We start from the raw sequence: 12,099 nt of genomic DNA, 5'->3' as shown, positions 1-12,099 counted from the left end.
ACCCATTGGAACAATGGTATCCTCTTTCTTATGCACTCTGCTTACTACTATATTCTCAGCAGGCAGATCACAAACTCTCCAGGAAACTGACTGATTTGTGGTGTGTATTTGTGACTCAATCGAGTGACATTTGTTAAGTTGGGAAGAAAAACTGGAGGCATCTGTGTTTTCTTTACTAAAGGATTCTGGAAATAGTTTGGATGTTTGTCAATGGATGAACGCCTAAAGAAACTATATATGTGTGTATATACATACATATATGCACACTTATATATGCATTACATGTTCTATTGTGTATATATGTTCCATTATGTGTGTGTATATGTATATATACACTCCATTGTGTGTATATATGCACATTGTATGTTGTGAATTATATATGTACATGTACATTGTATATCATACATGTATATACTTTATATGTATAATGTATCTCTTACACACATCATATATGTATATGTTACATATTCAATTGTGTATGTGTGTGTACACGCATACACACATACATTGTTCCTAGATGAATTTTAAAAGGAGGCGATCCACCAGGTATGATGGTTCACACCTGTAATCTTAGCTATTCTGGAGGCAGATTCAAGGGGGTGAAGTTTTTATTTCTACCCTGGGTAAGGTTAGTGAGACCTGTCTCAAAAACAAAAGGGCTGGAGGCCTAGTTTCAGTGGTGGAATGCTTACCCAGCAACTGCCAGCCTCTACATTCAATCCCTAGTACCACCAGGCAAAAAGGGCAAGAGATACTGCCCCTCGCCACAGCCTGGATGGAACTTATGGACATGCTAGCCAGACATAGAAGGAAAAACATGTGGAATCTCACATGTGGAATGTAAAGATGAGGAGGGACTATGTAAAGACATTGAATTTTGGAGTTAGGAAGATCTGGGACCTAACCCTAACCACTGATAAGCTAGCAGCCTTCAGAAACCTATTTCCAGACCCAGAGCATAGGGGTAACACTGCTCTCCTCATGGGAAGATTATGAGAAAGAACAGTGTCTGATTCCAGCACACGCTCAATAACTGAATCACTGCCATCTCTCCCCCTTCCCCCACCAACAGCAAACTCACCAGCGACACTCAGCCACCAAGATGGCAAATGCCTTTGGAGTCGTTCCCTAGGCCATCACCAACAACTCAAACCATCAGTAACAACCAACAAATATATTGTACCAATTCTGATTCTTTGAGCACTATTACTTTATCTTACACAAACTTCCCAAGTGGCTTTGCATGCTAACTCTGTGCTGTCCAGGCCTTGAAGAACAAGATACTATGCAAATTCTCGCATCCCAGAGAGTGTGATAATCTGGAAGGAACTACCACAGACTTTATATCCCTTGGGCTTACCCTGGAGGATAGACAGGGCAAGTTAATAGCAATAGCATCCCATTTTGAAGATGGAAAAACTGAGCCTGGAAAAATAGCTTTGCAAACGGAGACCAGAGAGGTTGAGTGACTTATCTAAGCTATTAAGTGATGGAGGTGTCTGGACTCAAACCCAGCTCAGGTGGCCCTATGCCCAGGGTTGCTTCACCCTACCCAGCTGCATCTCTGAAAGACACTGTGTCATGTTTTCTCTCCATGAGAGCACTCTACTGTGTTTCTACAACATATGAATGTTTGCACATGCTGAAATTGGCCAAGATCTTTGTCATCCGAATGTTGATAAACAATGCCTGCAATAGCCTGCTTGTTGCTTCTGCTTCTTCTCTGTCATCTCCCTGTAAAGGAAGCTTTGTCTGGGGCCTAATGACATCAGTACCAGCATTCACTGATGACATAAGCGCTGGACAGCTGCATTCAGGGCATCACTCACCAAGTGTCCTTGTGGCGCCTCTCTGATCAGTTAGTGTCAGCACAAAGGACAGTGGTGAGGTCCTTGAGCAACAGAAGCCTGACCTAGGAGGCCCAGGTGACCCTTGCTCTAACAGGTGCATGGATGAAGAGGTATACAAAACCTCTGATTCATATGCAGAAACTGCAGTTGTATGGACGCCTTTAAGCCTCCTCAGCCAGTGGTAGGAAGAGGCTATTACCAAGAACCTGGATATGGTGACAGCTAACCAATTATATGGACCTGGCCATCCAAGCGCATTCTGGAGACTTGGTTTCCTCTTTTGCAAAGTAAAGATGCACCCCCCCCTTCCAGTCCTGGTGCTTGAACTCTGGGCCTGAGTGCTGTCCTTGAGCATCATGGCTAGCACTCTACCACTTGAGCCACACCACCACTTCAGGCTTTTTCTTTTTTGCACTGGCTTCAAACCATGATCCTCAGATCTCAGCCTTCCTAGTAGCTAGGATTACAGGCATGAGCCACCAGTGCCTGGCAAGATGCCCCATTTCTAAGTGACAGAGGAGTGGGAGAAGTCACCACAGAAGCATGCCAGGTGGATGGCCATCTTAATTGGAGGACAAAATCTCCCGGCAGAGCTAGAGGGAAGTATATGCCGAAAGTGCTTCAGACACTCCCAGTTTAGAGGTTTCCTCATTCAATAGTCCATCTGAACTCCAAACCACCAGTCAGTTAGCCAAAAGATGTGTGCCAGCTCTTTTGCACAGATTGAGTCTGCCTGCTCTGGAGCTATTTCTCAGCTTAGATCTGGGTCACAAGGACCAAGCTTATTTGTCTGCTAGAGAAAGAGACAGACAGAGACAGAGACAGAGGGGCTAACTGTTCTCATTTGTCCATGAGATCATTTCTGATGAGTCTTCAGTCTCAATTTCTTCTCCTGTGAAGTTTTAAGGTCTAAAATTACCTCTGTGATACTGCAGGCCTGAAATATCATCTACAACATGCTTTTTTTAAAATGACATATTGGGGTTGGAACTCAAGTGTGTTATGCTTGCTAAACAGGCATTCTATTACAGTCACACCTCTAGTCTTTTTTGGCACTGACTTTTTAAAAATTTGAGATAGGGTCTCTTCCTGCCCAGGCAGGATTACCTGGATTGCCACACACCTATTTTAGGCATCTCATCATAGCTGGGATGACAGGCATACGCTATCAGGCTTAACTTCTTCCACTGAGATGGAGTCTCATGCACTTTTCTGCCCAGACCTCCTGCATAGCTTGGGATCACAGGCATGACACCACACCCAGCTACTAGGTTAAAAGGGGTTTCTTGAACTTTTCTTTCTCCCCTGCACTGGCCTTGAACCATGATCCTCCTGTTTTTAGCTTCCCAAATACCAAGGATTACAGGTGTGAGCCCTATGGTGCCTAGCCAATCTTTGATATTTTACAACTCTTCACAAGATTCCTATTGTTAACATTTGATGTTAACATTTTGCAATTATATTGTTCCTAGAATGAAAAAAAAAGTCAGGTGGAAGCAGGGAGATCAAGAGCTGGAGGGCAGGGCAAGTTCTGCATTGTCCGAAGCTTGAGTATCACTGAGGGACTAGACAGGAACCATTCATCAAGATGGCTGAGTACCAGTTGTTGAGAGCCTGGAAAATGGAAACAAAACCACCTCAGCCTGGGAAATTGGGGTCAGAGACAATTGCTGGCCAAGTTAGAGCGGGGTCCATTCACTGGGCCCATCCAGGTGGAAAGGAGTAGCCTGGACAGATGTCTCAATGAGCTCAAACTGGAGTAAGGGTAAGGACAGGAAGGAGAAAGGAGCCACCAAGCTTGGTTAGGGTTTAAACAGGTAAGTAGACACCAAGGCAGGGCATTCGCTGCTCTCTGAAGCCCACCATCTTTGTTGTTTTGTTGGCCGTGGGGCTGTCCCTGAGCTCTTTTGCTTAAGGCTAGTGCTCTACCCCTGAGCCACAGTTCCACTTCCAAAGTCCACCATCTTTAAACGCTGATTGCCCCTGTTGGGTGTGAGCCCAGGTGTGGAGGGAAGGAAGGCCGGGGGTGGGTTTGCCTTCCCCACCCTTCTGACCAGTTCAGCTGCGTAGCCCAGACCCCTGTTTTAGACTCAGTAATAATAGCAGCCTGTCTCTCCAAGCGAATTCATCTGGAGAAGTGCCACCCCTGGGGGTGGAGGACTTGCTTTCTGCTTTAAGCTGAAAATACAAAGTATTTCAGAACTGTACAATTTTTCCCCCTAAACGTAGTTCTGGAGAGAATGAAACACCTTTTCGTCTCTTGCTGAAATTTTTGATGAAGTTTCTACTGCCCTTATGCATGAGCACGCTTCAGGCCAGAACTTTCACTGATTGCACCCCTAATGTAGCTGGGGTTGGGGTCTTGGCAGGGGAGGGGGAGAGGCTGACCCCTCCTTCTGGGGCCAACACCAGGAGTGGAGATGAAGCCTTCTTGGAAGACCAGCACATCCTTTTGAAATACATTAGGGCCTCCAGGTTGGAGGGAGGAGTCGGGATTTCACCAGCCATTCCTGAGAGTTTGAATGCTTCCTTCTCTCTTGCAGAATTTTTCCCTCAACTTTACCCTGCCCGCTAACACGGTAAGTCCAGCAGGCGATCAAGGTGGAATTTACAATGGTGGCCCTAGAACTCTACCCCACAAGCCTCGCCTTCAGTGGGAGATGAACCCAACCTGCCAGAGAAACCGGTAAAGAGTCGAGGGGTGGTGAGACAAGATTACAATTATAAAAGTAGTAAATGAACATTTTGAAGAGAAAAACAGGGGGGGAAAACCCCAAACCCTAAGGTCCCATGAACATCGGTGCCTTCATTCCCTTGCTGTTCAGTTTTTCTTAACATCCATTTTGATTTTTGTTGTCTCTGCATTATTGTTTTCCTTAGTCTACATTAAATTTTATACCTTTAAGTTCTTCCATTGGTCTTTTTTTCTTCCTCTTCTTCATTTTGTATCAGTCCTGTGGCTTTAACTCGGGGTCTCAGTGTTGTCTTCCTGGGCTGGCTTTGAACTACAGTCCTTAGATCTCAGCCTTCTGAGTAGCTAGGATTACAGACAGGAGCCCCTTGCACTTGGCTGGAATACATTCTTGACAGGGAGTGAACATCTTAAGGCTCCTGGTGACATCATATGGAGAGAGATTTCAGTCCTTGGGACTCAGAGCCTCACTCACAGTTGCTTGCCCAGCTCCTGTTCTCAAACGATACAGAGATAGCACTAACAGCCATGGTGCCACATCAGTTGAGTTGCCTGAGTGAGGCATCGTCCTTGTTCAGTGTCTTAGTGGATTCTACGTCCAGACTTTTCTGGTAATTTCTATGCATATTGAGTGCACTTCCAGACTAGTGCTCAGGAGGATCGTATTCTAGAAAGGAGTGAAATATTAGGCCCTTCCAACTTACTGCTAAACTTCTGGTGTCACCACTGCCCACTCTGGATATCTGTGTCCTGCTCTCTGGGCATCTGCTCTACTCTCCTGGGGTCCTGTCTTTTGAACCTCTCAATTCACTATATTGCCTTGCTTTAATTTCATTGTCTGCAGACAGGTTTCCTTATCCCTCTCATCACCTGCCGAAACCTTGTCTTTGGCTGGAACTTTCTCCCTAGCTGCGGGGAGATCATCCAGGCTTTCTTCTGACATGGTTGGATGCATTCTATTAAGGCCATGCAGAGAAGTTGTGGCTTGGGGCATGGAGGGGAGTGGGTAGAAGAACCTTAGGACATCAGCGGCCATCTTCTGCAGTACTTGCTTGCACAGTTCATTGCTCTGAGAACTTTTCCATCCTTGCTTTGAACCTGGGTGGGGTGCACCATTCTGTTTTGTCTAAGCTAGTCTGCGTTAGTCGATGTCCTGGTTATCTTCTCTCGGGGCAGTCAGTTGGTATTTCTACCACATTCCCTTTCCTGTGGCAGACTGGGTCATGCTGAACTCTAGGGAAACTAGGTTGGGTGCTGCGTCTGGCACAGCAGGAGATAGGAATGTGGATCCTAGAGCCAGACTTTTGTAGTCTGCCATGTGGGGTTGCATGACCTCACACCAGTTCCCCCATTTTTCTGTGCCCTTCTCCTCTGAGCGGTCAAATGGGCATTGTTATCGTCACCAGCTGCTGAGAAGCACATGGGAGTCAATATAGGAAAAAGGCTAACATGCCTTGCACACAGTGAGTGGTCCATAATTGCTCGCTGATGCAATTAGTAGATACTGGTAAGAGCAGCAGAAGGCTTCTGGAGAGAGATGGGAGGGAGGCGCAGGTGAAGAAGGGCACCAGTAGCGGCTGAGCAGCGGCTTCATGCACACAGGTTCCCCTTCCTACCTCTAGTCCCTGGAAAGGTCAGATGAGGATTTATCTCCTCACAAGGCATGTTCTTAGCCGGGCGCCGGTGGCTCACGCCTGTAATCCTAGCCACTCAGGAGGCTCAGATCTGAGGATCGCGGTCCAAAGCCAGCCTGGGCAGGAAAGTCCGTGAGACTCTAATCTCCAATAAACCACCAGAAAACCGGAAGTGGCGCTGTGGCTCAAGTGGTAGAGAACTCGCTTTGAGCTGAAGAGCTGAGGGACAGTGCCCAGGCCCAGAGTTCAAGCCCCACGACCGACCAAAAAAAAACCCCAAAACAAGAACGAGACATGTTCTTTTGTCTTTTTTGTTTTTGTAGACTTCCCCCCCAGTTGTCACAAGTGGAAAAGAAGTGGTAAGTGGATGAACATTTATAAGCTTTTTACATCTTTATGAAGTAAATAGTAACCAATTCTAGGGAATGATTCAATATTTTAACATCTAGCTCAACCCCAGACATGAGGATTATATAATGATGATTAAAGTTCAGAATGTTATGTCTACAAAAGTCTTAGCCAGGAACTGGGATGGTGGCTTAGTGGTAGAGCGCTTGCCTTGCATGCATGAGGCCCTGGGTTCGATTCCTCAGCACCACATAAGCAAAAAGAAAAAAGCCGGAAGTGGTGCTGTGGCTCAAGTGGTAGAGCGCTGGCTTTGAGCTGAAGAGCTGAGGGACAGCGCCCAGGCCCAGAGTTCAGGCCCCACAACCGGACCCCCCTCCCCCCCCAAAAAGTCAGCCATTGAAGAATACAACTTAAGTTGTATTTAATCATTAAATAAAGTCTATACTAATACTTTGTAATTATATATATATATATATATATATATATATATATAAAATGTTCCCAAGTCTCGCTTTAGTTGGCTGTTAGGTGAGGGTAGCAATGCTCAACCAATCTTGTGCATTTGTCTGGAAGATAAGAGTCTGATTTATGGCACCATCACCAAGCCCTGAACTTGGCTTGACAATTACTCATACAACTATCTCAGCTTGAAAGTGAGGAAGGACATGGATTTCATGGTGTTGAGCAGAGACAAGCCATCTGTTTTCCACTGAAACACAGACAGCAGTAGAGCTCACGCCCAGGATTGGGTCCGGCAGTGTGGCGCACCTGGATACGAATGTCAGCATCGCCATGCTCACTCACCATGTAGAAAGTCATCAATCTGAAATTGTGCTTCTTTTATACTTTGATAAAATCATAACCCTCCCCCCCAAAAAAAAAAGTGAAGACGAATGCAGCTTTCCATAAGACTTGCATATTGACTGGGGAAAGCAAGTTATTTGTCATATATGTTACAAAGATGTTTTTTCACCGTCTTTCATTCCTCTTTGGATTGTGTGTGTGACCCTGGGGTCTAGGTTTTGTGTTTAGGCACTGAATTCAGTACGTTCTCTCTGTGTGCCAGGACTGTGGGCCCTCTCTTGGAGTGGCAGCAGGCATTCCGTCCCTGGTGGCCACTGCCCTGCTGGTGGCCTTGCTGTTTACCGTGATCCACCGGCGACGACACAGGGAGCAGGCGGAGGTGAGGGCCGAGGTGTGTGTGGCTGAGTGGCAGGAATGAGTATTTCAGGGCACTCGTTTGGGGGAGAATTATCTTGAAGTAGTTACATGAAGGGGTTTCAATTCAACATACCAGTTTGGGAGTGCAGTGCATCTTGATCAATATCATCCCTGGAAAAAAAAAAGTTTGTTTTTTTGGGGTCCGGTCATGGGGCCTGATCTAGGCCTGGGCACTGTTCCTCAGCTCTTCAGCTCAAGGCTAGCGCTCTACCACTTGAGCCACAGTGCCACTTCCAGCTTTTTTTCTTTTTGCTTATGTGGTGCTGAGGAATCGAACCCAGGGCTTCATGCATGCAAGGCAAGTGCTCTACCACTGAGCCACCTTCCCAGCCCTGGAAAAAAGTTTTTGTAGCGTGATTTCCATCTTAGATTTGACATTGTGCTCTAGTTAGAGCTGTATAACTTTCAGGCCACCCAGGGAAATCTCTAGCAACAGTGATGGCATTTGGATGGCAAAAAGTGGCAGTGGTGCCCAGCACGGTAACACACCTGTATAATTCCATCGTACAGGAGGCTGAGGCAGGAGGATCAGGAGTTTGAGGCCAGCCTGTATGACATAGTGAAACCCTATCATGTCTTCCCAAAACAGCGAAATGTTATAGTAGCCTGAGATGTTTAGAAAGGCACAGAATTCACAAAGCGGGGCCAGAGATATTGTTAAGAAAGACTGAAGGCGGAAGTGGCGCTGTAGCTCAAGTGGTAGAGCGCTCACCTTGAGCTAAAGAGCTGAGGGACAGCGCCCAGGCCCAGAGTTCAAGCCCCACGACCGACCAAAAAAAAAAAAAAGAAAGACTGAAGGCAAAGAGGTCCTGAATACACATAGGAGGGCCATGCTCAGACCTCAGGGACCATGCTCAAAAGTGAAAGCCACCCAGAGGTGTATCCAGCAAAGTCCTAGATAGACTGGGTTCCATTTCCTGTCTTTATTTACAAATGTTCTCAGTTTTCATGCTGATAAGCATCAGCAGGGAGATAGAAAACCTAGGTATTCATTCTGACTCTGCCACTTTATGTTTTGTATGTCTTGGAGAAGTGATGTAACATTGTCTATGCATGGATCTCTCAATGGGTCTCATAAAAACTACCCTCATGTGCCATTGGTGTAGCTCGCCAATGACGTGAGAGGCCACAGGTTCTACTCCAACACTGACAAAGAAAAAGCAATTGAACAAATGAAACAATCTTCCGTATTTTATTTTATTTTTTTTTTTGCCAGTTCTGGGCTTGAACTCTGGGCCTGGGCGCTGTCCCTCAGCTCTTCAGCTCAAGGTGAGCGCTCTACCACTTGAGCCACAGCGCCACTTCTGGCTTTTTCTGCTTATGTGGTGCTGGGGAATTGAACCCAGGGCCTCATGCATGCAAGGCAAGCACTCTACCACTGAGCCACCTTCCCAGCCCAATCTTCCGTATTTTAAAAGACAGGCAAAACTCTGTGAGGATGGCAGCAGATCCTGGCTGATGATCATCCTTACATCATATGTAAAGATGTGTTGTATGCTGTGCACTTCGAGCCCATTAGAGAGTAATGGTGGGTGATGGCATATATTTAATAGTTTCTCAACCATTGGTGCAGTTTAAAATCATCCCAGAGATTAAAAATTTACCATCACCAAAAACAATTAAATTAGAATTTCTGGGTGACAGAGCTGTAGTACTAATCACATACATACACACATATACTAATTATATATGATATACCTTATATATGTATGAGTAGTGTATATTATATATAATATATATTTTTATATATAGTTTGTGGTTCTGAGGGTTAAACCCAGGGTCTTGTGCATGCTAGGCAAGTGCTCTCTCATTAAACTTCTCTCTAGCCCAGTAAATAAGCATTTTTATTATGGATATAGTGGTTTCCTCTTCTCCACAAAGGACACATTCTAGGATCCCTCAGGGGAAGTCTGATACTATGGTTTCCACTATGCACACATACCTACAATAACTTATAACTTAACCATAGGAAGAGTTGACAAGAGTCAAATAAAACAATTCTAACAACAAACGATAGCTTTGTGAATGTGGTTTCTGCCCTTCCTCTGGCATACTACGAGGTAGATACATATGCAGGGAGATATACCGGGCAAAGGGATGATCACATTGCAGGTGGGATGAAGCAGAATTTCATCACATTGCTCAACATTGCTTCTGGGATTTCCCATGACCATTTCATGTTCTAGGTATCCACAAGAAACTGAAACCATGGAAAGCCAAACCATTGTGAAGGTTGTTGTAACTTAAACATATATAATACAGCCGGGCGTCAGTGGCTCACACCTGTAATCTTAGCTACTCAGGAGGCTGAGATCTGAGGACCATGGTTCAAAGCTAGCCTGGGCAGGAATCTCCACAAGACTCTCATCTCTAATAAACCACTAGAAATCCAGAAGTGGTGCTATGGCTCAAGCGGTGGAGTACTTACCTTGAGCTAAAGAGCGCAGGGACAGCGCCCAAGCCCAAAGTTCAAACCCCATGACCGACAAAAAAAACCCCAAAACACAAAAAATGTACAATACAATAGAAAGAATCAGAATAGAAATAGAGAGAAGCATACAATAGAAAGAATCTTATGGCAGACTTGATTGTCAAAACATGACCAATCTCATTTTATCTCTACTCTCATCACTTTCCCACAGAGTCCACCTGGCTTGTTTGTTTTTTTAAAGTAGTTCCCCATGATTTATCTTGAATTTGTTTTGTTACATTTGGGGAGAGATTTCTCTGTGTGTGTGTGTTTGTGCGCGCGTGTTTGTGCGCGCGCGCGTGTGTGTGTGTGTGTGTGTGTGTGTGTGTGTGTGTGGTGTTTTTAAAGGTCTGGGGATTCTAGCATGCATTTAGGTTTAAAATCTACTGGTTTTAGTCATGATTATGATCACAAGCCTTTCACGTTTCATTTGTTTGTTTGTTTTTGTACTACTTTAGGACAGTGACAGACCATGTGAAATTTCTGAAATCAGTGACAATCCTAAGATATCGGAGGTGAGAACCTTTTATTCTAGTCTCTACAGTTGATTCACACAGTAACCAAACCAAGGCTTTCAGAGCCTTCCATGTACAAAAAGTATGATAAGGTCACACGTAGAAATAAGAGGAACAAGTGAAGTTCAAAGTTCAAGCTCCTCAGCCTGTGTTGATTGGACAGATAGGAATCTAGGGTTAATTTAATGCTAGAAAATCACTATACCATCATTTCTTTTACTGACAAAAAGAAAACTTGTGTGACTATTCAACCAGCTAAGAGAAGTTCAAAGCAATCAGGGGAGAGTTCTTCCTATATTGCTTGTTTGACAATATGGGAAGTCACATGTGAGTTGGAACTGGAGTAGGAACTTGACTTATTAAAAAAAAAATCAAACATCGTATCTAAGGGTAAAGTTGAAAACAATCTTAAAAAAGAACACAGAAATAAAGACATTCATTGTTCCTATTCAACATTGTACTTGATCAATACATGAGGATAAGAAAAGTAAACTGAAGGCTTTGACGTGTGGCTCTGTGGGTAGAGCTCTCTCTAGCTGATGAATGAAAGCCGCAGATAGTGAGTTCAGACCAGTCCTGATCTTAGATGCGGGGGGGGGGGGGGGAGGAGGGAGGGAGGGAGGAAGGAAGGAAGGAAGGAGACTGAGTGGCCTGCCCCCCCCCCGCCCGCACTCACGGGGCAATCGTGGCCCTCCCCTCACTGTTTTCCGCCTCGCCCTTCCTCATCTCTCGCCCTTCCTAATTCTGGACGCGGCCTTTCCCACGCTCCCTCGGACTGTCCTTCCGATCGATCGATCGCTGGGGACACGGCCCGGGCTTCTGAGCTCCCTCTTGGCTGTGCCCTGCAGAATCCCCGGAGGGCAGCCCCGCCCGAGAGCCACACCGCGGGGACGCACGAAGCCCACGTCTACGTGACGACCGTGTCGGGACGCGAGGAGCCCCTGCCCCCCGACAGCTACCGCCCCCCGGAAGCCCTGCAGCGGAGGCGGGGGTTGTGGTGGCTGGTGCCCCGGCTGAGCCTGGAGTGAGAGGGCCCGGGCCGACCCCCCGGGGCTCGGGTCTGGCAGGCGGAGCGCCACGTGGCTGCAGCACCGATGGGAGTTTCCGGCGCCGCTCCGGAGCGCATGTTCTTAGCCGGGCGCCGGTGGCTCACGCCTGTAATCCTAGCCACTCAGGAGGCTCAGATCTGAGGATCGCGGTCCAAAGCCAGCCTGGGCAGGAAAGTCCGTGAGACTCTAATCTCCAATAAACCACCAGAAAACCGGAAGTGGCGCTGTGGCTCAAGTGGTAGAGAACTCGCTTTGAGCTGAAGAGCTGAGGGACAGTGCCCAGGCCCAGAGTTCAAGCCCCACGACCGACCAAAAAAAAA

The 12,099-nt window shown here is 46.3% G+C and overlaps 1 protein-coding gene across 1 annotated transcript; it reads left to right on the top strand.

Moving 5' to 3' along the window:
- Positions 1-3,438: 3,438 nt before the first annotated feature.
- Opalin (oligodendrocytic myelin paranodal and inner loop protein) lies at positions 3,439-11,758 on the top strand. The gene is made up of 6 exons (XM_013017574.1): positions 3,439-3,528; positions 4,394-4,429; positions 6,500-6,535; positions 7,591-7,707; positions 10,674-10,730; positions 11,579-11,758. The coding sequence occupies exons 1-6, from the start codon at positions 3,439-3,441 to the stop codon at positions 11,756-11,758; spliced, it is 516 nt and encodes a 171-aa protein (XP_012873028.1).
- Positions 11,759-12,099: the final 341 nt, after the last annotated feature.

This window comes from Dipodomys ordii, unplaced genomic scaffold, assembly GCF_000151885.1.
Source record: "Dipodomys ordii isolate 6190 unplaced genomic scaffold, Dord_2.0 Scaffold36, whole genome shotgun sequence".
NCBI classification, from domain to species: Eukaryota; Metazoa; Chordata; class Mammalia; order Rodentia; family Heteromyidae; genus Dipodomys; species Dipodomys ordii.
Note: the sequence above shows the minus strand (reverse complement) of the source record. Positions and strands in the feature narration are given on the sequence as shown.

Bases quoted from the DNA above. Each gene is read 5' to 3' on its own strand.
- Opalin (XM_013017574.1), top strand. From the start codon at position 3,439: ATGGCTGAGTACCAGTTGTTGAGAGCCTGGAAAATGGAAACAAAACCA. The intron at 4,430-6,499 runs GTAAGTCCAGCA...TTGTTTTTGTAG, and splicing joins TTACCCTGCCCGCTAACACG to ACTTCCCCCCCAGTTGTCAC. The intron at 7,708-10,673 runs GTGAGGGCCGAG...GTACTACTTTAG, and splicing joins GACACAGGGAGCAGGCGGAG to GACAGTGACAGACCATGTGA.